The sequence below is a fragment of the Astatotilapia calliptera genome, chromosome 11 (assembly GCF_900246225.1).
Source record: "Astatotilapia calliptera chromosome 11, fAstCal1.2, whole genome shotgun sequence".
In the NCBI taxonomy this organism is placed as follows: domain Eukaryota; kingdom Metazoa; phylum Chordata; class Actinopteri; order Cichliformes; family Cichlidae; genus Astatotilapia; species Astatotilapia calliptera.
This window is the reverse complement of record NC_039312.1, coordinates 12,144,342-12,167,907: the sequence shown is the minus strand read 5'-3', so window position 1 is coordinate 12,167,907 and position 23,566 is coordinate 12,144,342. Positions and strand designations below refer to the sequence as shown.

Below are 23,566 nucleotides of genomic sequence, written 5' to 3'. Positions count from 1 at the left end.
TCTCAGTGTGCCTATTAACTTAAGTTAATACAAACGGCTAATACTGCCCCTTATAAATAGCATAGCTAGGAATTCTCACAACATTACAGTAGATACTTCACTAAATAATGTTCTCTGAACCACATGCGAGGGCTGCTAAGCTAACGCTAGCATCCGTTAGCATGCTACATTACTCCTTCCCGCGCTCAAATTAAATTTATTATTCTGTCCGCTTGACTTTAAAACAGTGATTAGACTACACACTACTTACATTCGAAAAATTTAAATTGCTTACCTCTCTTTCTTGACGAAGTTTTCTCTCACAGTTTTTCTTTCAATGCTCAGGTGCAGAAGATTACTGTGACTCCAAATTCAAACGGAGTTGGGTAACAACTAACATGGAACACGAAGGGGGTGCACATCTCAATTTTTGCTTCTATATACAATTTAGTGGTTTGTACTAGGGCTGCTCAATTAATCGAATTTTAATCACGATTACGATCTGGGCTTTCAACGATCATTAAAAATGACTGAGCCGATTATTAGCCCCTCCCTCATTTATCCGCGACACCTTAAAGGCCGGTCCGTGAAAATATTGTCGGGCATAAACCAGTCCGTGGCGCAAAAAAGGTTGGAGACCGCTGATTAAGAGGACCCGAGGGAACAGCTCCACACTGCAACATATTTTTTGCTTGACTTTAGTCTAATACAATGGCCTGTTGGAGGTGTGTGATTTGCTTCGTCTTTGTGGCGTTAACATTGAAGTCTCTCTTAAGTCACATTAATACTGCACACAGTCGCAGTCCAGATTTCCGTGTCATTTGTGGAGTCGATGGATGCGCCGAGGATTACCGTGTTTTCAACTCGTTTTACCACCATCTCAGACGCACACATCCACAATACATCTCCACTGGGAACCCGCCTACAGGATGGCTGACAGCTTCATCCGATGCAAATGTATTAGGAGGCGAAAATTTTGGTACAGCCATTTTTGCCGACTATACTGCCGAACCCAGACAAACTGTTAGCAATGGCAATGGCACTGAAGTAGAGCCACCACCACTAGACCCCCCAGTAACATCGGAGGTGTTGGAGGAGGAGCGACAGGAAAGTCAGAACGTGATGGAGCAAGACGCGGCTGAGCTTCAAACACCTCGTCAGAATCAGGTAATGTACTTTATGTGTTTCTGTGTGTACGTGCGCGAATTTTTAAATGTATGTGTGTTGTTTAACCTTAACCAAGCACAGTTACCCCAATTCAGCTTTAGTAAAACCGTAGTAAAGCCTAACTAGAGAAAATGTACTCAGTTCAAGTGAAAATTATAGTTTTAAAGTTATGTGTTTTCTAAGATAAACTACTTGATTAGAATATTTTAATAGGTATGAAGGCCAGTGCTGAATTTCAAATGCATGAATCCGCTGAAATTCAGGCTTGCACAACAATGTAGGCTTAGTTACCATACTTAAACATAATAAATAAACTTATTTACCAGTGTTGTGTACCTGCCTTGATTGTTGTTAGATGCTCCATGAACCAAGCAGCTTTCAAATTTTTCTTTCAGTTAACTTCAGAGTAGATTCCATAAAGATTGGTTAAGTTTCATTAAATAACTCTTAAATTGTTCATAACATTTGCAGCTTCATTAGCTATCCATTGTAGTATGAATCTTTTAATAGCAAAAATGTACAACAGTTTGGAATATTTCTTTGTTTTGTTTTGCATCTGGTGGAATTTGAAACACATTCTGAGTGAGTCATTTTTCTTACACAATTGTTTTTCTTTTTGTCCTGTAGGGTAAAAGAGAAACTGTTGATCTTGCCAGATGTGCAGCTGCATTTGCTATTGGTGTGCGGGAGCAATGCCACCTATCACAGGTACTGCTTCATCTGATATTATGGGGGTGTCATTGTTAACTTGTTAATAAGTCTGGTTCAATGTAAGGCTGCAACTAATAATTTTTTTTTCATAATCTGTCCACTATCTTTGCAATTAATTGATTGTTTTTCATCGCTGGTTTTATTCAGCTATTACTTTCACCTATATAAGTTATTAAGAACAAATGTACATTACGAAGAAGTTAAGCACAAGAGTTGTGCAGTTCACTGCAATGTATGTAACTCTGGGCACACTCAACAGTTTAAAATAGGCTTAACAGTGTAAAATGTGTTCACTTTTAGGTATAAAAGACAAATGAAGTAGAATTACATAAAAAAAATAAATGAGGTAATCATTTGTTCACTTTTTCTGTTGTAACCTTTCATGCTCCTCCATCTTGCTCGGTGCAATGTGTTTGTGCCACGTGAGTCATGCATGTGGCATGTCATGCAAAACAATGCCAATTATTGGCTGATTTCTTCTTCTACTGCTCCACTGGTAAATTACAACATTCAGTGGCTCATTAATTTGAGCTAAAGAAATAGAGTTGCATTTTGCTTCTGTTATATTTTCTATTTACGCTTTCATGTCTCTGATGTGTTTTTTTTCCCCCATCAGAGGAGTGTCAACAACATTGTCCTTGGTGTCCAACAGTATCAAACAGCTCTTCTGACGTCCTTGAGGGGAAAAATAAAGACCATCCTTGAAAGGCAACCTGACAGCAATGGACCTTTACAACAAGAAGTTCTTTCAACACTGGACAACTTTCAGGATCCCTTTCCCATATGTGCAGCTTCAAACCTACAGGACCGTGTAACACAGATGCATTTCAACCCTGTCACACCTGAGGAGATCATCATTTCCAATTATGCCTGTAGAGTTAAAAAGGGAGAATCGAGAGTTCTTGCAATCAAAAACAAGTCTTTCTACTACATTCCTTTGATTGAAAGTTTGAAACAGCTATTATCCAATTCAAGACTATTTGACATGCTCAGTGCTGGACCTCAGAGTTGCCCCAACGCCAGTTTTTTGTATGACATTAATGATGGAATTATTTTCAAAACCCACCCACTGTTTTCAAAGAAGAACTCTGCTTTACAACTGATACTCTATTCTGATGAGATAGAAATGTGTAACCCCCTAGGGTCACGTGCGAGTGTAAATAAACTACTAATGTTTTATTACACCTTAGGCAACATAGACCCTAAGTTTAGATCAAAGTTGGCTTCCATCAGACTTCTCGCAATCGCAAAGTCTAGGGACATAGATGAGTGGGGGGTAGATATAATACTGCGGAGAATCAATGAGGACTTGAAGTTACTGTACGATGGTGTTATGATTAACACTGTCAATGGGGAATTTTATTTAAACGGAGCAGTTGTTGCTGTGTGTGGAGACACTCTTGCCCAGCATGAGCTTGCAGGATTTAAGGAAGGAGTTGGTTTTGTGTATAGCAAATGTCGTCATTGTGAGTGTACTTTTGATGAAATGCAAGAAAATTTCAATGAACATAGTTTCACCAGACAGACATTGGACGGACACATTAGGCAGTGCATTGAAATAGAAAGGGCAACTACCGAATTTTTGAAATCCTCGCTCAAAACGACTTTTGGCATAAATAGACAAAGCAAATTAGTTGATTTCCCAGGTTTTAATCTCATAGAGCAGATGCTACAGGATATTATGCATGTAATTCTTGAAGGAGTGGCACCAATGGAAATTAAGTGTGTGTTGAAATACCTTGTTTTATCTAGAAATTTGGATTTGGACTTGTTTAATTCTGCCATGCAGAACTTTCCTTTTTCATCAGTGGACATACGTGACAAGCCTTCACCAATTAGTATTGCTACTTTAGCTTCAAGTGACAACAGACTCAAACAATCCTCTGGACAAATGCTTATATTGATCAAGATTTTGCCATTCTTATTGTACAGTGTTGTAGAGAAAAATCCCTTTATCCAGTTTATTTTGGATTTAATTGAAATTGTTAAAATACTTTTTGCCCCAGTTGTGTCTTTACAAACTGTGTCCAAACTAAAAAAAATGATAGAAGATCATCTTAAACAATTCAGGCAACTAATCCCAGAAAAAAATGTAATACCAAAGCAACATTACATGCTGCATCTTCCCTCTCAAATTATTGCCCTGGGACCTGTAATACGTCATATGTGCATGAGATTCGAGTCTAAACACAGTTTTTTTAAACAATGGTCATCCAAATTAAACTTTAAGAATGTGTGCAAGTCTCTTGTAAACCATAATCAGCTGCTGGAGTGTTGCCAAAGTGAAGCAGGAACTGAGCATCCGATATTTGTAAATGAGAAAGAACTAGGTCCTGTATCAGAGGTTGCTAATATGGACCATTTGCAATCAAAGGTTGTAGAGTTTTTGGGGATTGAAGATGCTATACATCATGCCGTTAGAGTAAAGTGGCTTATTTTACATGGAAACAAATACATCTGTGACAGGTCTCTTATACTCATTTCAGCAAATGGTTTAAACCCTATCTTTGGACTTGTAAAAAACATTTTTATTGTTAATAGTGTACTTTATTGTTTTGAATACCAGGTGTATGAAACCTTGGGTTTCAACAAAGACTTTCTTGCCTATGAAATTGCAATTCCCAACCTTGCCCAAGCAACTGAACTGACTGATGTTGAAGACCTACTTGATTTTACGTCATATTACCCAGTCAATTTCAGAAACAGTGTCTATGTTATGACAAAATATAACCTGCAAGTCTGAAACTTTGAATTTCAAGTCCTTTCCAGTCTTTAAAAAAAAAAAAAACGAAAAAATAATGTTGCAGTTATATGCTAAATGTAAATATTAGACCATGTAATTTTAAAATCTGTGTTTTTCTCAACACATGACAAAATAGTGAACGTAGAAAATATACACAAATTGTGAAATTGCACCTCTTTAAAATGCAGCTCAATTAAACCTAGCTCCAAGAATAATTTTCACCGACAGTTCTGAGATAAGCTGCATGTTATTCTTGGATGCGGTTGTAGGACCAGCTTTAAAATCGCATGACAAAAATATCATACACATTAAAAAAAACTGCATCACCAACGTAGCCTGGACAACATTTGCTAGTTAGATGAAGTCAGCTATCTCATCTTAGCATATTTATATGCATATTTATAATCATACGGTTCTTGGAGTGAGCGCATACGATCATGAAGTTTAGTAACTTCAGGTCACTGCAACAAGCCCAGGTACAGTTTACCGACGGATGGGTAGTAGTAGTAGTGGGTAGTAGTGGGATGGGTAGTAGTGGAAATAATTTCTGGTACCCATCACAGAAATGTAGCAGTGACAATAATACTGTATGCTGTAATCGTACTGGGCAATTAGTGATACAAAAAACCTGTTTTATCCTGTGAATAAAAGTATATGTTTTTGTCAATGTACCATAATAACAGAAGCGAAACGCAATATTGTGTCAGGACAATTCACTATTTATGCACAATAAATAAAGGAGCATAGCGCGACAATTTCTGTTCAGCGCCAGACTTGCTTGTAACCTATATCACCAATTATGTTAAGAAAAATGACGCATTAACTACAACAGCAGACTGACCTTTGTGTAAATGCTTGGAGCAGACTAACCTGTGAGCTGGAGTGTTCTGGGACGTTATATTTGGTCTTTGAATGGCTGCAATCCAGTCGCCTCTTTGTTACTTCGGAAACATGGCTCGAACAATTTCTCTTCAACGACGTAATCCGATAACAACCGATCTCTTTACTCGTCGGCTTCCCGTGGCTGTCATTCGACCGGCTATTGCAGTTAATAATACAACAGCTTCTTGACATTTTTGTGTTTCTTTTTATCGCTGTATAACTGATTTTAATTGAAAGCCTGCGTGCGCTAGTACCGCTTGCCACGTGTTCCCAGAATCCTTTGCGGTTCTACCCGTGAATGACGTCACATTTTCAATCTCTATATAATATGCATGTTAAATTTTATATTTGGGGTGAAATATCAAGTCTTTTCAAGTAAACCGGTTCAAGTCCAATTCAAGTCCCAAGTCATTGGTGTAAAAGTCCAAGTCAAGTCACAAGTCTTAGAACATTTTTTCAAGTCAAGTCTAAAGTCATAAAATTAATGACTCGAGTCTGACTCGAGTCCAAGTCATGTGACTCGAGTCCACACCTCTGATTATCAGTGCACAGGCTCGCCACACATAGGGTTGCCAACCGTCCCTTAAAATACGGAATCGTCCCATATTTCGAAACAAAAGTACACGTCCCGTATTGAGCTAATAAGGGACGCACTTTGTCCCATAATACAGTGAGAATCAAAAGTAGTCTATAAATGTTTATGGAATTAACACTTTGTTTGAAAACATAATTCCCAGCCCCTCTCCTGCTTTGTGACCAATGAGCTGACAGCACACTTATCACAATTCGAGTATAACAATTCAGATTACCGCTCATCTCATTGGTCGAGGAAAGGTCGCTTGCGGAGAAAATACCGGAAGACAACAGATGACCACAACAAGAAGCATGGCCAACAGGGGAACAAACGCCGACTCTGCGGTGCAAGTCTCGGATGACAGTACACCTAAAGCTGGGCAAACACTGTGCGATTTTTTTCAGTCACGTTATTCAGCTCCTGCTCAAACTGCACGATTGACTCGCAGGGGTTAGAAGTTCGTATGTCACGATGCAGTCTCACACTATACCGCCCGATGCTCTGATGCTACCTGAGTGCTCACACTGTGCCTCCATAACATGAAGGTTATAACAGAAAATCTGTCGCTCGCTCTCTCTGTCTTTCACTCACACAGACACGCACACCACCACCATCAACTTTGCTAAATTGCTAATGAAAAACATTGATCAGGCAGCTGTGATTGAGCAGCAGTGTAAATCCAACTATTTTCACGGTTGTTGTGGTCGTGATAATTTTGTGATGCCACATCGAAAAGGCTCGGATGAGCTTTCCAAAGTTCTACAAGTTGTGCCTCCATCGCTTGTGTCCAGATCACACGCTGCACAGCCGTGCTGCGCCGTCTTTTTCACCAACGTTTACGTTTGCGCGTGAGCAGTGAGCGCCTGTGGTGACACCCTCACGAGCGATTGATGATCGGGAGCTGGTCGTGAGGTGTTAATCACTTCTCGTTACCCCACGTATACTACACGACGCACGATGAAGGCCAAAATCGGTCCGATCACTCAAAAATCGGCTCAAAATGGGCCAAAAATCGCACAGTGTGAGCCCAGCATTAGAGCAGCAATGTTTGTTCCCCTCAGAGAAAGGGAAGAATGGGAAAAAGGAAAACACCTGGCTGGAAAACGTTAATATGGGCATGTGCAGTGAATATCAGCGCTATGTGGCCAGAAGTGTGATAATATAATTTATTTTGTGTAATAAACAACTGCAAGGATAGATGATTACAACAAATTGATGACTAATACATAAAAGTAATACATAGATGAATAATGATGATGAGTTATGATGCGTAATCATGGGAACAAGCGGGTTTACAAACAGGAGCAGCTGATTAGCATTAGAAAAGCTGAAATAATACCTCAACTGAAGCCAATTGTACTAAATGCACTAAATGTGCACTGTTACAAGAATATTTTTCTTTCTGTTGTTTTCTATTATTTTAAGTTAAGCAGGACAGAGTGCTTTTAAAGAAAGATTTACTTATATTCTCAAAAGTTAAGCATGACAGGCTTCTGTTTAAGAAAGAGACCTGTTTTACTGTGTTAATGTTGTCATTTTGAGCTAAAAATAAATGGCTAAATGATCATTTGTTTCACTTGTGTTCATATCACAAAGAATAGAATATGCATCTACTTAAATCAACTTCAAGTCAAATGGTTAAAAAAATAATTTCACACACAAAAAAAGAGCTAGAAAATTCACCACACTGGGAAGGGTGAAGACAACTGGGTCGCCCGGCCCTGGCCACGAGGTGTCCCTTATTTATTTTTCAGGGAGTTGGCAACCCTAGCCACACACCACTCCGCACAGCACACTCTCGTATGGCTACGGCAGACTGGCAGCGATTACTGCAGCAATATTACAATTTCTAATAGGGCTGAACGATATATCGCATTTGCGATAATATCGCGACATGATCAAGTGCAATTTTCTAACCGCAAAGGCTGCGATTATACTGCGATTATAAGGCTGTCCAAATTACTACCATATCCCAGAATTCATAGCGCGGCCCAGCCAAACTCCAGTTTCCAGCAATGGCGGCCGCTACTAAGTTTTAAAATTACTCATACTAATCTTTCTGGGTCACAAAATAAACTTTTAACATATTTTCAGGCGAGAAAGTAGTTGTGTAAACATCAAATATCTGCTCGGTTTATCAAGATATCCCATATTTGCAAAAGTGCTTCGACGTTTTCAGAGGCGTCTGCTACCCACCAGCTCGACAGCTAGCCGGGAGCTCGAGGGTTACTGATGCGGCCGAGAACGGCACAACTCCCGGCACATCATTTTCAGATCACCGCGGAGTTTCGCTGCTCGGGTTAAACGTGATATATAAGTCACTTAGACAACCTAAAAATGTTATTGTTGGGCTTTTTTCAGTGTTTTGTTTGTTCGTGAGTAAATCGGTTTGGCTGAGATTAAAGTTATTAGATTAGATAAAATAAAACTTTATTAATCCCCCGGGTGGGTTCCTCCTTGGTTTTCACACAGCTGACTAAACGTCAAACAGAAAACTTATTAAACAGAAGTATGAGACAGTCGAGAATTTACACCAGTGTCTGGTTATATTTTAGATAGCAAGAAGCAGACGGCCGAGTTTATTAAACTCCACCGAGACAGCGGTGACACTAATCAGAACTAGACCGTCCAATTTCACGCCTTTAAACTTTAAAGGCGTGTTTGTGTGTGTGTTTATACAATTGCTATTATGTTTGCACTTTATGTGTAATGTTACTGACTGCAGAGATCAGTAAGAAGTGTGTATTTTTTATTTATTAGTTTTATTTATTTAATATTATTTTTTAATTGAATGACTGTCTAGTAGTTCACAGATGTCGAAAAACTGAGTGTGGTAAAGCCACTGATTTTGTTTATGTATATTTCTGCAATCTGCACATTGTACTGACTTTCATTTTAATGTTTACACCAGGGTTCCTTGTCAGCACTTTATGCTCAGATGTTTGTAAGCTAAAAATAAACTATTGTGTATGTTCAAATATACTGTTGTGATTGAAGAAGTTAAATAAAAATGTCAGTCATCAATTCATGCATCACCTCATGTCATCATAACAGAGGTCTGTCTTCCAGGAAAGAACAGTTTAAAATTAATGTAATATAGTATTGGCCATACTATATGATGTATTGCTTGTCTTTGTTTAATAATACAGAAGACAAAGACCTTAAAAAAAATAATCGCATATCGCATCGCAATCGCAATATTGGGGCAAAAAATCGCAATTAGATTATTTTCCATAATCGTTCAGCCCTAATTTCTAATATACAATAAAATAACAGCAACAACAAATGATGTACCTGAATGGAAACAACGGTGTATTATCAGTGCACAGGCTCGCCATACACCACTCCGCACAGCACACTACGGCAGAACATCTCATTAGCATTCCGCTTTAGCATACAGTTTCACACATTAATAAACAAATGAAAAGTACATAAAACTGATGTTAGACATGTGTCCACTAAGCACTTATTACACTCGGTGCTCGTCAGCTAATCAAACATGTTTTATGTGTCTGTACTACTTAGCTATATTGTGTGCGGAACAATACAACTCACCTCTCGTATGGCTACGGCAGACTGGCAGCGATTACTGCAGCCAGCCTCACCTAACCAGCCACACCGAGAGGGGGGGGCGCTGTTTCCCCATTACACTGACATTTGTGGCAAGTGGAATAATACCACATAAACACTGTTACAACAGCACAGTGCATTTACAGGTACAAGCCAGTGCATTTTTTATTCCCTCTGGTGTAAAGTCTCTGCCAAATCAAACATGTCAATCATTAAGAGTAAGATTTCCACACTGTGGGGGGCCCAGGTTAATGATAACTGCCTTTGGTGCTGTTGGCCAACAGTGTGCTGATGGAAGGAGACCAAGTGGAAGGGAAGCAAAGCCAGGAGCACGGCAGCTTGATTCACACTTTCTACATGGAATATAATAATAATAATAATGGATTGGATTTATATAACGCTTTTTCAAGGCACCCAAAGCGCTTTACAATGCCACTATTCATTCACTCTCACATTCATACACTGGTGGAGGCAGCTACAGTTGTAGCCACAGCTGCCCTGGGGCAGACTGCCATATTGCGCCATCGGCCCCTCTGGCCAACACCAGTAGGCAGTAGGTGAAGCGTGTTGCCCAAGGACACAACGACCAGGACAGAGAGCCTGGGGATCGAACCGGCTACCTTCCGGTTACAGATGCGCTTCCCAACCCCCTGAGCCACGGTGAAAGAAAGAGTTGTGGTAATCTTTACTTTTATGTGAATAGTGTTTTGCAGGTGAAGAGAGGGTCAGACAAGATCATGAGTCTGAAGCTGGAAATCAAAGGATGACGTTGAATGTTGCCAGCGTGGTAACTGAAGCAGAATTTAATGGACATGTGTGGCGTCTTCTTTTTGAGGTCTTTACCTTACAATATAAAGCACCTTGAAGCAACTGTTGTGATTTGGTGCTATATAAATAAAACTGAATTGAATTGAAGGAGAGAAATGCAGAAGGACCCCAACCCAAAATGGCGCCGGTGAGGTCGGCTGCCGTGCTGGATGCTCTGCCCTAACTTCTCCACTTTTTGCAGTTTTTCGTCACTTTTTGCTATATCTGCGATAATCTTGCATGGGCATCATGCAAAACACACAAATCCGCTACAGTAGAGACACTTTGGTTTCTATTGGTCTGCAGTACACGAACATTTCACCATGTTTAACTCCGGACCCAACCTGGCCAAAGGAGATCCTGAGAGAGAACAAAGGACGCGACCCTAAGCGACGGCCTCGAGATAAAAGAGCCGGCATCAGGAACAGGCTACGGGCTCGCGCACACCGCGCACCCATGCCCAGTATCCTGCTAGCCAATGTTCAATCCATCGAGAACAAGCTTGATGACCTCAGAGCCAGAATCAAGTTCCAGAGAGACATTCGGGACTGCAACCTCCTCTGCTTCACCGAGACTTGGCTGAACCCAGCGATACCAGACCACGCCGTGCAGCCGACGGGGTTCTTTTCGGTTTACCGCATGGACAGGACAATGGAGTCGGGGAAGAAAAGAGGTGGTGGAGTGTGTTTGATGGTGAACAACAGATGGTGCGACAGCACAAACATCTCCCCACTCACACGCTCTTGCTCGCCCAATCTGGAGCTTTTGATCGTTAAGTGTCGCCCTTTCTATCTCCCTCGGGAATTCACTGCGGTCATTGCCTGCACTGTTTACATTCCGCCTCACGCGGACTCGGACACTGCCTTATGTGAGCTACATGAGCTACAACAAACACTTCACCGAGATGCCGCACTCATTGTTATGGGAGATTTTAACAGAGTGAATCTCAAACGGACATTTCACAACCTTCACCAGCACATCAACTGCCCCACCCGGGGCACGAGGACATTAGACCACTGCTACACCCCGTTCAAGAACTGTTACAAGGCTCAACCCCTGCCGGCATTTGGAAAATCGGACCATTCCGCCATCTTCCTCATACCTGCTTACAAACAAAGGCTAAAGCAGCAACCACCAATCAGGAGGGAGGTCGCTCGCTGGACGGACCAATCGGTGGCCGCGCTGCAGGACGCACTGGATGACGCAGACTGGGACATGTTTCGGCGCAGCTCTGATGACATCAACATGTTTACGGAAGCGGTTGTGGGATTTATCGGGAAACTAGCGGACGACACAGCAGAAAGAACTATCATCCGAACGTTTCCCAACCAGAAGCCGTGGGTGGATTAAAAACATCCGCGACGCTCTGAGATCACGCACCGCTGCCTACAATGAAGGGCTTGTCTCCGGTAATATGGACCTATACAAGGCTGCGTCCTACAACGTGCGCAGCGCGGTCCGAAAGGCAAAGCGGAGCTACGGGGAAAAACTAGAGTCACAGCTACGACAGTGCGACTCTAGGAGCCTGTGGAAAGGACTGCGGACTATAACGGACTATAAACGACCAGCTTCTTCAATGATGAATGCCGATGCTTCACTGGCTGATGAGCTGAACACGTTTTATGCTTGCTTCGACGCCGCAGCAATTAAAACAACAAACGGCTGCGTGCGCTCGGAGTGCACCAGTGAAGAAAATGCTTTCGTCATCACAGAGCATGCCGTGAGGAACACCTTCAGGAGGGTGAACACCAGGAAGGCAGCAGGACCAGATGCAATCCCTGGCCGGGTCCTTAGAGCCTGCGCTGATCAACTAGCACCGGTGTTCACGGAGATCTTCAACCTCTCCCTGGCCCAAGCTGTGGTTCCCACGTGCTTCAAACGGTCCATTATTGTCCCTGTTCCAAAGAAACAACAGCCCGCTTGCCACAATGACTACCGTCCAGTAGCACTGACTTCAATTGTGATGAAGTGTTTTGAAAGACTGATGAGAGATCACATCACTTCTTCACTTCCTCCCACCATCGACTCACTTCAGTTTGCTTACCGGACTAATCGTTCCACAGACGATGCCATATCTCACCTGCTCCACACATCCCTGAGTCACCTGGACACTGGCAGAGGGAATTATGTTAGGATGCTGTTCGTGGACTACAGTTCAGCATTCAACACAATAATTCCCTCTAAGCTTTTCACCAAGTTGACGGATCTAGGACTCAGCTCATCACTGTGTCAGTGGATCCTCAACTTCCTCACAGACAGACCCCAATCAGTGAGGGTGGGAAAACAAGTCTCCCCCTCCATCTCACTCAGCACTGGAGTGCCTCAGGGCTGTGTTTTAAGCCCCCTGCTGTACTCACTGTACACTTATGACTGTGTAGCCACATCCGACACCACCTCCATTGTCAAGTTTGCTGACGACACTGCTGTTGTGGGCCTGATCTCCGACAACATCGAGACGGCCTACCTGGAGGAGATTAGGAACCTGGAGACCTGGTGCCAGGAGAATAACCTCCTCCTAAACATCAGCAAGACTAAGGAGCTGATCGCGGACTTCACTACAAAGCAGGCGAGGAATTACAAACCCCTCATCATCAGTGGCACGCCAGTGGAGAGAGTGGACAGTTTCCGATACCTGGGTGTCCACATCACTCAGGACCTGTCATGGTCCTGTCACATCAACACCCTGGTTAAGAAAGCCCGTCAGCGTCTCTTCTTCCTCAGAAGACTTAGAGACTTCCATCTGCCACTGAAGGTGCTCAAGAACTTCTACTCCTGCACCATCGAGAGCGTCCTGACGTCAAACATCTGCACCTGGTTTGGGAACAGCACCAAGCAGGACAGACGAGATCTGCAAAGGGTGGTGCGCTCGGCAGAACGCATCATTCAATCAGAGCTCCCTGACCTGCTGTCCATCTACACCAAGCGGTGCAAGTCCAAAGCTAGGAAGATTATGATGGACCTCTCCCATCCCAACAATGGACTCTTCTCACTGTTGAGGTCTGGGAAGCGCTTCCGCTCCCTTAAGGCCAAAACAGAGAGAATGAGGAGGAGCTTCTTCCCCCAGGCTATTCGGGCCCTGAACCAGGTGTAGGACTGGACTCTCCCAAACACGTCACTATAAGACTGGACTCTCACACACGTCACCACACGCACCACCACACATTTCCTATAATCCTATAATTCCTATAATTTATAATCCTTATCTTTATAATCTCTTCTGCTATTTGCACATTCTTTACTGTAAATTCCTAAGTTAATTTGTAAATTTTTGTAGTAAACTGTAAATTGTAAATATTGTAAAACTTTTCTTCTGTCATTTAATGGTCGGGCATTGTACAGCTACAAGCATTTCACCCCCATGTCATACTGTGTATGGTTGTGTGTGTGTGACAAATAAAATTTGAATTTGAATTTGGTGTGGATTTTGCAAATAGGATGGAATGGCTGAATGCGGAAGTGCAGAGGTTAAGAAAGGAGGAAGTGAGGGCAGCTATGAAGGTGTATGAAGAGTGAAAAGGTGGTTGGTTGGAGATGTGTAGGAGACAGGGCAGTGGACCTTTGACTGTTTAACAGTCACAGAGAGTGAGAAGATGCCTGAGGAATGGAGAGTTTTGAAGAACAAGGGTGGTGTGCACAGATGTAGTAACTACAGAGCTTTAATGCTGATGAGCCATACCATGAAGTACACTATGGGAAAGACTGGTTGAAGCCAGGTTAAGGAGAGAGGTGGTGAATGCCCCAGATCTCCTAGGCTCTGTCTTGAGGTATCCTGAGGTAGATGCTGAACCCTGAGTTGACCCCAGTGCCTGTGAGTGTGTGAACACGCGGGTAAAAGTGCTTAGGCACAGAAAAAGCTGGTGTATGAATGCAGACAGCAGGTGCTATGTAAGCGCCAGTCTATTAAGTACAGCATTAAATGTTATGTCAGACAAGTTGAATAAAGAGGTCTTTGGCTGAGTGTCTCGTGTGCTCATCGCAGACAGTTTTGAGCGTTATTAGCAGCTAAAAATGAAGTGACAGAGCTCACACCGATGTCAATATTTATACCCGTAACCGTAGTGAGATTTGTTTGTTATAGGACGTGTACAGTTTACTCTCTTATTGTGGCTTCGAGCTTAATCGGGTTTCTACTTTCTGAGTTTTTGTTTCTTCTTCTTGTCTGCAGGAAAATGGCACCTGGGCCTGAACTGTGAGAGCCGTGACGATCACTGCCACCACCCTAACAACCACGGCTTCAATTATTTCTTCGGTATCCCTCTGACTAACCTGAGGGACTGCCAGCCTGGACATGGCACCATTTTCCAGTTCCATAAATATTTGCCATACAGAACAATGGGCATCGTTTTGCTCACTACAGTTGTGCTGCACTACAGCGGGGTCATCGGCAGAAGGTCGATCCTGAGCTTGATGTTTCTGTTGCTTTTGGTCACTGGTTTGCTAGTAGCGTTCATCATGGTTGTCCCATACTTAAACTGTGTTCTCCTGAGGGACCACAGCATTGTGGAGCAGCCATATAAGTCTGAAAACATGACACAGAGGATGGTCCACGAGGCAGTGGACTTCATAGAGCGGTACGTGAAGCTTTCCTGATTCACCTGGATCTGAAAACTCTCTTGTTGCAATGTTTCATATTCATTGTTTGTTTCTGCAGAAATTCAAACAGGCCTTTCCTGCTCCTTTTCTCTTTCCTCCAAGTCCACACAGCCATCTTTGCTTCAGCAGCTTTCAGAGGAACGAGCCGCCATGGTATCTACGGGGACGCTGTGCAGGAGGTGGACTGGAGTGTGGGTAGGTCATTCTGTCTGTTTAAAGGAAAAGCTGCTTTTCTATGTCTGTCAGTTCTTTCAAATCCAGTAAAAAAAGCCCAGAAGCTTCCGACCTCTCCTCTTTGCCCAGTTCAGTCAAATGACACTAAGAAAGAAAGAGCCTTCAGGAATAATCATTAAAGTGGGAACAGAAGATAAGTGTGTAGTCATAGCAATTACATCTTGTCACGATCTTATCATGTTAGGAGGGTAGGCTCTGTGAAACCCCCCCAGCTTCACCTGCTGCTGCAGAGGAGAGAAGAACCAGTGAGTGAGGCGAGATGGAAGATGTGAGGAGATCCACTTAAAACCTTGTGGATGGAGAACTGATCTCACTGTGCTTTGTAGTGTTTATCATGACCTGACCTTAGTATACTGCATGTCAGGGAGAAGCCCTAATCAGACAAATCGCTATGAGTCTCACGTGGCGACAGTGGGAAGAAAAACACCTTTTTAAAAGAAAACCTCCAGCAGAGCCAGGCTCAGGAAGCTCAACCATCTGAGCCGACTAGATTGGGGTAAGGATTACTAAATATTAAATGCAATACTGGTGTATAGAGGAGTATAAATAGGAGTGAAGAACTGCATCATCATCAACAACTATTACAGCATAACTACTGCACTGACAGGGACTCGAAAGAGAGAGCAGATTTCTCCTGTCTTGGCTTCCCTTCATTGGCTTCCTGTTAAATCCAGAATTCAAAATCCTGCTCCTCACATACAAGGTCTTAAATAATCAGGCCCCATCTTATCTTAATGACCTTGTAGTACCATATCACCCTATTAGAGCACTTCGCTCTCGCTCTGCAGGCCTACTTGTTGTTCCTAGAGTATTTAACAGTAGAATGGGAGGCAGAGCCTTCAGTTTTCAGGCCCCTCTTCTGTGGAACCAGCTTCCACTTTGGATTCAGGAGACAGACACTATCTCTACTTTTAAGATTAGGCTTCAAACTTTCCTTTTTGCTAAAGCATATAGTTAGGGCTGGACCAGGTGACCCTGAATCCTCCCTTAGTGATGCTGCAACAGGTGTAGGCTGCCAGGGATTCCCATGATGCTCTGGGAGTTTCTTCTTCACTCACTATGTGTTAATAGGTCTCTCTGTCATTACAATTATAATAGTCATTACTTCTCCGTCAGCACTCTCAAAGCCAACAGTTTTTCTCTATATTAGGGTCTAAAAATAAAGCCCCTTGAAGTGACAGTTGTTTTGATTTGGCGATGTATAAATAAAGTTGAACTGAACTGTTTTTGGCGACTGAAAAAAGTTAATGTCCAGTAGTAATGATGGACATGATCAATACAATCCCTGTGTCAAGGCTGATGGGCACGCTGGACTCAGGAGATCAAAGTTCAGTGTGTTTGTTTACAGCGAAAGTATATTTGCACAAAGACACAATGCAAATAGTGGAATAGTGGTCCAGGGGTCCGGGGGGAAGAGAACCCATGTAAAACCGTCCATCTCAGGGTTCGACCCACCACACACCAAGGAGGGGAATCCAGGGAAATGTACAGAAGAAACACACTTAGTGTTCGAGGATGTCGGAGGCACCACAAACACAGAAGGTTTAACTCATTGTGTTGTTGAACGGTCCAGTGAAGAGTGGCCTTGATGAGATGAGGACACAAACACACGTGCACAGATAGAGGAGAGAGGCACAGAAAGAAAGCAGAGCAGCCAGCGAGCACTGATGCCTACTTTGACCAATCTAATATAGAAGATGTATTTTTCCTCCTTCTTTAAGCTGCTCCGTTTAGGGGTCACCACAGTTCATCTGCATCCATCCCGCTCTGTCCCTCTGCCTCTGTCACACCCACTCTCCTGCTTGACATCATTGACGACAAACACGAACCTCCTCTGAGGTCTTCCTCTTTTCCTCCTGCCTGGCAGCTTTAACACATGTGTTGTTTTACAGTTTCTCTTTCTCGTTCTGTTATTCATACTCAAACGGAAAAATGTTTCCAAATAATTACAGACTGGAGTTTGCACTGTGTGTATTCTCAGGTCAGCTCATGGAGACGCTGGACAGACTCAGCTTGAGAGGAAAAACTCTTGTTTACTTGACTTCAGATCAAGGGGCTCATCTGGAGGAAATCTCTGCCAGAGGCGATGTCCACGGGGGATCGAACGGAATATATAAAGGTACACCGAGAAGAAAAACGGAAAACTGTTCTTGGTTGTAATGCTTAAAGCTGAAGACCTTTCTGCCTGTATACATCAGCAGGATTTTACCATTTAGTTAATAATTATAATTGCAGCCACCGGCAGAGCAAATGTAGACAATGACAGTACCACCTGTGCAGACGGCTCAGTGGGGATTTGGTGCAGTGCTATCATTTAGGCTTAATTGGTAGCCGGATGAGAATTATTTTCATGACTTCTTGTTCTTTTTTTTTTTCTTTTACCGAGCAGCAGGGAAGTCCACAAATTGGGAGGGAGGAATCAGGGTCCCTGGAATTTTACGTTGGCCTGGGAAAATCCCTGGTGGCAGACAGATAGATGAGCCCACCAGCAACATGGACCTGTTTCCTACTGTGGTGCAGCTGAGTGGAGCTTCAGTCCCAGAGGACAGGTGAGGCTGCACAGCGGTGAGACTGTGCTCCTTCCTTATGTCAGCCTGAAATCTAGGTCACATTTAAAGAAAGGAGAGGCAGTGAGAGCGATTCACAGTGAGGGGAATCCTGGATGTGAGCAGAGGGAACATGTTTTCTAATGAAGAGTGGGGTGTTAAGGTAATCCAGAGGCTTTGATCAGTTGCAGCCACCATTGTAATTCATGTTCACTTTCTTTCTGCAGGGAAATAGATGGTCATGACCTCATGGATTTGCTACAGGGGAGAGCTGGACGTTCCAAGCATGAATTTCTCTTTCACTACTGTAATGCCAACTTGAACGCTGTCAGATGGCATCCCCAAAACAGTAAGTGTGCAACAGAGAAAGATGAAGCCGTATTGATAACCTCTACCGTTTGTTGACAAGTGCAAACACACTTTGCACCAGGTCAGGCAGCATTTTTAACCTAACCTGCAGGGTCAGGTTCAGTCTGTCCAAGTGACACAGCATGTCGACCAAAAAGACCAGATCCATAATCCACTTGAGGTCCGAGAGCTCGGGATAGTCCTTCTCTACCATTAACAGTTTCATGGGCGACTGTGGCTCAGGGGGTTGGGAAGTGTATCTGTAACCGGAAGGTCGCCGGTTCGATCCCCGGGCTCTCTGTCCTGGTCGTTGTGTCCTTGGGCAAGACACTTTACCCCCTACCGTCTACTGGTGTTGGCCAGAGGGGCCGATGGCGCCATATGGCAGCCTCGCTTCTGTCAGTCTCCCCCAGGGCATCTGTGGCTACACTTGTAGCTGCCTCCACCAGTGTGTGAATGTGAGAGTGAATGAATAGTGGCATTGTAAAGCGCTTTGGGTGCCTTGAAAAGCGCTATATAAATCCAGTCCATCATTATTATTATTATTATTATGGCATCCAAAAGCTCAAAGAAGCGAGAGAGTGCCTGGGTTTATCACAGCCACCTCACAGTGCAGTGCAGCAGCAGGTCACCTGGAAGCCTCAGGTCCAGCTCAGCGATGAGATTCTTGAATTGCATGTGGTTAAGTGCATGTGTGTGGATGCAGTTGATGATTTCCATCACAGGCTTCATGACGTTGTCTAAATTCAGTGATTTAGACGCGAGTTGCTCCCTGTGGATGATGCAGTGGAACCAAACGTGAAACATGGGGAGGGCACAGAAACAGAAACTCCAAGCTTTGTTTGCAATAATCAAGTATAAATCAAACACAAACACAGGGTCACACCCATCATGACACTCGCACCTACTGGGAAACTTTGTGGTATTTCCATCTCACGCACATTTGCATTTGATGAAAATACAGTGTTAAAGCACTTTGAATCACCTTGTTGTTGAATTGTGCTATACAAATAAATTTCCCTTGCCTTGCCTTAAACTCAAACGAAGCGAACACGCAGATTAAAAAAACCACAAACTTCAATATAAGAGCTGCATGAAACCAGGCAAAGAGCTGCATGCGGCTCAGGAGCCGCGGGTTGGCCACTTCTGAAATGGATTAATAAACTACTAAAATGTAACATACCAAACTAAAGGACAAAGATCACTTTGTACCAGACAGATACAAACTCTGGTATTTGAGGCCATATTCCTGGTGCTATTTGAAGTCAACATACAAAGATGAAAAGAGGCTGGCTTCCTCAAGAGAACAATCATCCAAAGCAGACTTAAATATTTGTAACAGTCCCCTGGCCTGAATATCAGAGAAGGTCTCAGGGGAGATCTGACACCGCAAGACAGTCTGAAAAGATCTCTCAGCTGAAGAGATCTGCAGGAGTGGCAGCTTAATATTATTAACTGCCACCAAAAGTGTTTACAGGCTGCAGCGTGAATGACTTGGTGTCCACACTTTCACAGATTCCACAGTTACTTATGTAGTTTTTCCAAGTTAATAAAATACAGAATGGAGTTCATTAACAGCAATGGTCTCATTTGAAAACCTGAGCATGCTGCTGCATTTCTATTTATGGTCACTTTTAAAGACAGCAGTTTGGCCAAAGTGCCCGACCACTGCTGATCTGTATCACACTGAAACATATACTATATTACTACACATTATAGAGTTTATGGATAATAAGTATACCATGGCCCCATACTCGTGTTTGGAGTTAAAATTTAAAAAGTGAAAGCATGAAACCAGCAGGTGATGTGAGCCGTCACATGGACCAAATGATACAAGTGCATGGATGAAAACAACTTCAGACGTTTCCTGCAGATTTCTCACACTCAGCTCAGGCTGAGGCCGTCCGAGCTTCTAGAAGGCTCTTTAAGCCTTCTGCAGGAAATGTTTGACCAGAGCTTTCAACAAATGAGGAAACTGACCAACTACAATCCCAGGTGTATTGTAGCAACTGCTCATTTAGCTGAACTAGATCCAGGGGCAGCACCGTGGTGCAGTTGTTAGTAGGGCTGTGCGATATGACAAAAATCTCAGACATTTATCGTCCTGACAACGATATAAATCACAAAAATGTAACATTTTCTGTAAATTCTGTGAATCTCAGGCAGCTCGACTTGCGTTTAGTGTTTCCAGCTGCGCGTCATGTAGCTGGAGTCGAGTGTTTTAACCGATGCATGAAACGATACATTTTTAGACATAAGTTGTAACGGCGCCGTTTTCTCTCAAACTTTGAGTCTAAGCTTTATTTTTTAGCACCTGACGGCTCTTTTTTTGCTTCTCATCCGTAAACTCTCTGCATGCTCTTTCACGTGATTCAGTTTATTTTGAAAAGTCTCAAAAGGATCTTGAGCTTTATTGTGAAAGGTTTATGTGGAAAACAAACAAGCGGACAGCGGAGCCACGATGAAAAACAATGAAAAATATTGCTGTAAACAGTTTATTTTGCGACACCACGAAACAAACGATAGACGCTTTTATATCGTCATCGATATATATGGTTATATCGAACAGCTAGTTGTTAGCACTGTGTGCAGAGTGTGAGGTTAACTGATTATTCTAAATTGTGAATAGGTGTGATTGTGAGTTTGAACGGCTGTCTGCCTGTAAGTGTTAGCCACCGAGTGGCGGCCTGTGCAGGGTGTAATTTTGTAATGTACCATATCAGGTCATGAAAAAAGGCAAATGGAAAATGTGTTTCTCTTTGATATTATTTGACAAAACATACATTACACACTTTACAAAAGGTTGATTCTGTTCATCAACCTTTTGATAACATATGGCTTCTGCAGAGATCCAGTAGGCTGGTCATCTACAGTTAGGTCCATAACTTGTTGGACAAAGACATCATTTTTTTGTAGTTTTCAAACCATATGTGACTGAAGTATTTCAGCTTTCATTTAAGGGGTTTTACAAACATGCATTAACTGAATTACAGCCACTTTCATGCAGAGATCTAAAATGAATTAGGTAGTTCAATGACAAGCAGTTTCATGACCATGCGAGGTTATTCCCTCATCAAATGTATCAGGTATACAGTGCTGTGCATTTGCCACATCCTGTTTCAGATCATCAAACAAATTTTATATTAGACAAAGACAAAGTAAATACAAAATGCAGTTTCCAAATGATGATTTAGGAGAAAGAAACTAAACCTACGTGGCCATAGCTATTCAAGTAATCCCCCCCCCTCATGTCAAATCAGCAACTGACTGTGATGAATCCATTTTTATGGAAAGCTGAGTTTAACTGGATACTGTGTGACCTGATGAATCAAGGAGGATAAAAGATCTCAAAAAGTTGCACATCATGACACAAAATACACTCTAGAACAGATAAGAACCAAAGTCATTAACATGTATGAGTCTGGAAAACATGACTTTGCAAAGCTATTTTTAACACTTTGGGACAGCAGCAGTAAGGCAGAGAGGGGCGTCCATGGAGAGAATATTGAATTAACAGTTTATAGCTTCTCGCTGTAATTTTGAATAAGAGGCCCAAACACGATGAAGCTAATGTTAGCTTTATTAGGGTGAGCTGTGACGTGCACAGGGCTGTACTCTGCTCAGATTCAGACAAATGCTGCAGAAACCTGATCGAAATCTTGCAGAGCAGCTTTTCAGTTGATAACCAGAAGGATCCACAAACTGAAGGTGGATGCAGTAAATGCCTGACGGAGCGTCTCTCAGGAAGAAATGCTGCATTTGTTGATGTCCATGGGTTTTAGACTCCAGCTGGTCATTTTCTACAACAGATTTTCATCCAAGCATTAAAATAAAATTGTTAGTTTGTTGAATTAATGCATCTGAAAATGTATAAATGTTGTGCTTCCTTTGGTTTGTAAAAGTCTTACATTTAAGGCTGAAAGTCTGCACTTCAACACCCTGCTTCATGGAGGGAAAGTGGCACTGAGTGCTTTCATTTATCGTTCCCAGGTAGCTCGGTGTGGAAAGCTTTTTACTTCACTCCAAACTTCTACCCAGAAAACAAGATGGGATGTTTCCATACACATATCTGCTTTTGCACGCCGGAGCACGTTACCTTCCACGATCCTCCTCTGCTCTTCGATCTCTCAAAGGACCCATCAGAGAGCACACCGCTGACCCCAGACACTGAGCCTGCCTTTCACTTTGTCCTGGCCACAATGAAGGAAGCTGTGAAGATGCATCGGCGCTCACTGAAGCCAGTGGAGAACCAGTTAAGTCACGCGAACCTGATGTGGAAGCCCTGGCTGCAGCCCTGCTGCTCCACAGTCACGCAGCTCTGTCAGTGCCAGCTGTACCAGTAAGCTTCTGTGGAGGCGGCACTGGAAGATCCTTGCTGCTGTTTAGTCACACTAATCTGAATATGGACACTTCATATGAACTTCTCAAATCCACGATTAAACCTTTGTTTTGTCAGGGCGCAGTCATCTGTTGCACTGATTTTATTTCACTTGATGTAGTAACAAAAGCCTCACATTCAGAGATCTAGTCAGCACACAGGTGGCAATTATAAAATACAATAGACTGGATAACAACAAAGCTGAGTGACTAACACAGTAAAGTTGTCAGCTGTCAAATCAGAAAATATATTATGAGACTTAGACCTCAATAAAAGTTCAGAGAATCGTCTTATACAAGTCTAAGAGCTACAGTACGAGCTGCAAAGGGGGGGTCATGAATGATTAACAAATGTTGTGATACCCACGATCTGATACTGATTTTCTGGTTTAGTTGAGGCAGCTGAGGTAAAGAAAATCAGGCTTGGTTGAACTAATTTCCAGAGAATATGGTGACCATCCGTGAGCTGAGCAACAGTTTGGACTTTAAACACAAAGTCAGCTAGATTTCAAAAGTCTAGTGTGGTCTGACATGTTTGTATACAGTTCAATTCAGTTTTATTTATACAGCACCAAATCACAACAACATTTGTCTCAAGACGCTTTATACTGTAAGGTCGACCCTACAATAACAAAAACGAAACAGAACAAAACCCCAACAATCAGATGACCCCCTATGAGCAGCACTTTGGCGACAGTGAGAAGGTAAAACTCCCTTTTAACAGGAAGAAAGAACCAGGCTCAGGGAGGGGCGGGGCCATCTGCTGTGATTGGTTGGGGTGAGAGAAGGAAGACAGGATAAAGACATGCTGTGGAAGAGAGACAGAGATTAATAATAACTAATAATTGAATGCAGAGTATGAACATGATGTCAACTGTGACTGAAGTAGAAACTCCCAGTGCATCATGGGAATCCCCCGGCAGCCTACACCTATTGCAGCATAACTAAGGGAGGATTCAGGGTCACCTGGTCCAGCCCTAACTATATGCTTTAGCAAAAAGGAAAGTTTGAAGCCTAATCTTGAAAGTAGAGATA

The 23,566-nt window shown here is 42.7% G+C and overlaps 2 protein-coding genes across 2 annotated transcripts; both read left to right on the top strand.

Annotated features, from left to right (window-relative positions):
- The first annotated feature begins 595 nt into the window (after positions 1-595).
- Positions 596-4,620, top strand: LOC113031903 (uncharacterized). Its single transcript, XM_026184424.1, has 2 exons — positions 596-1,854; positions 2,474-4,620. Exon 2 carries the CDS (start codon positions 2,678-2,680, stop codon positions 4,598-4,600), a length of 1,923 nt encoding a protein of 640 aa, XP_026040209.1. The 5' UTR covers positions 596-1,854; positions 2,474-2,677; the 3' UTR covers positions 4,601-4,620.
- A 9,932-nt stretch (positions 4,621-14,552) lies between these two features.
- On the top strand, positions 14,553-22,609 carry LOC113032074 (steryl-sulfatase-like; the record flags this gene model as incomplete). The annotated part of the gene is made up of 6 exons (XM_026184732.1): positions 14,553-15,004; positions 15,085-15,221; positions 17,242-17,379; positions 17,650-17,809; positions 18,034-18,155; positions 22,145-22,609. Coding segments are annotated over 6 exons (1,362 nt in total), but the record flags the coding sequence as incomplete, so codon positions are not given.
- Between the last annotated feature and the right edge of the window lie 957 nt (positions 22,610-23,566).

What these genes read in the sequence shown, in the direction of transcription:
- LOC113031903 (XM_026184424.1), top strand. Translation starts at nt 2,678, where the DNA reads ATGCATTTCAACCCTGTCACACCTGAGGAGATCATCATTTCCAATTAT.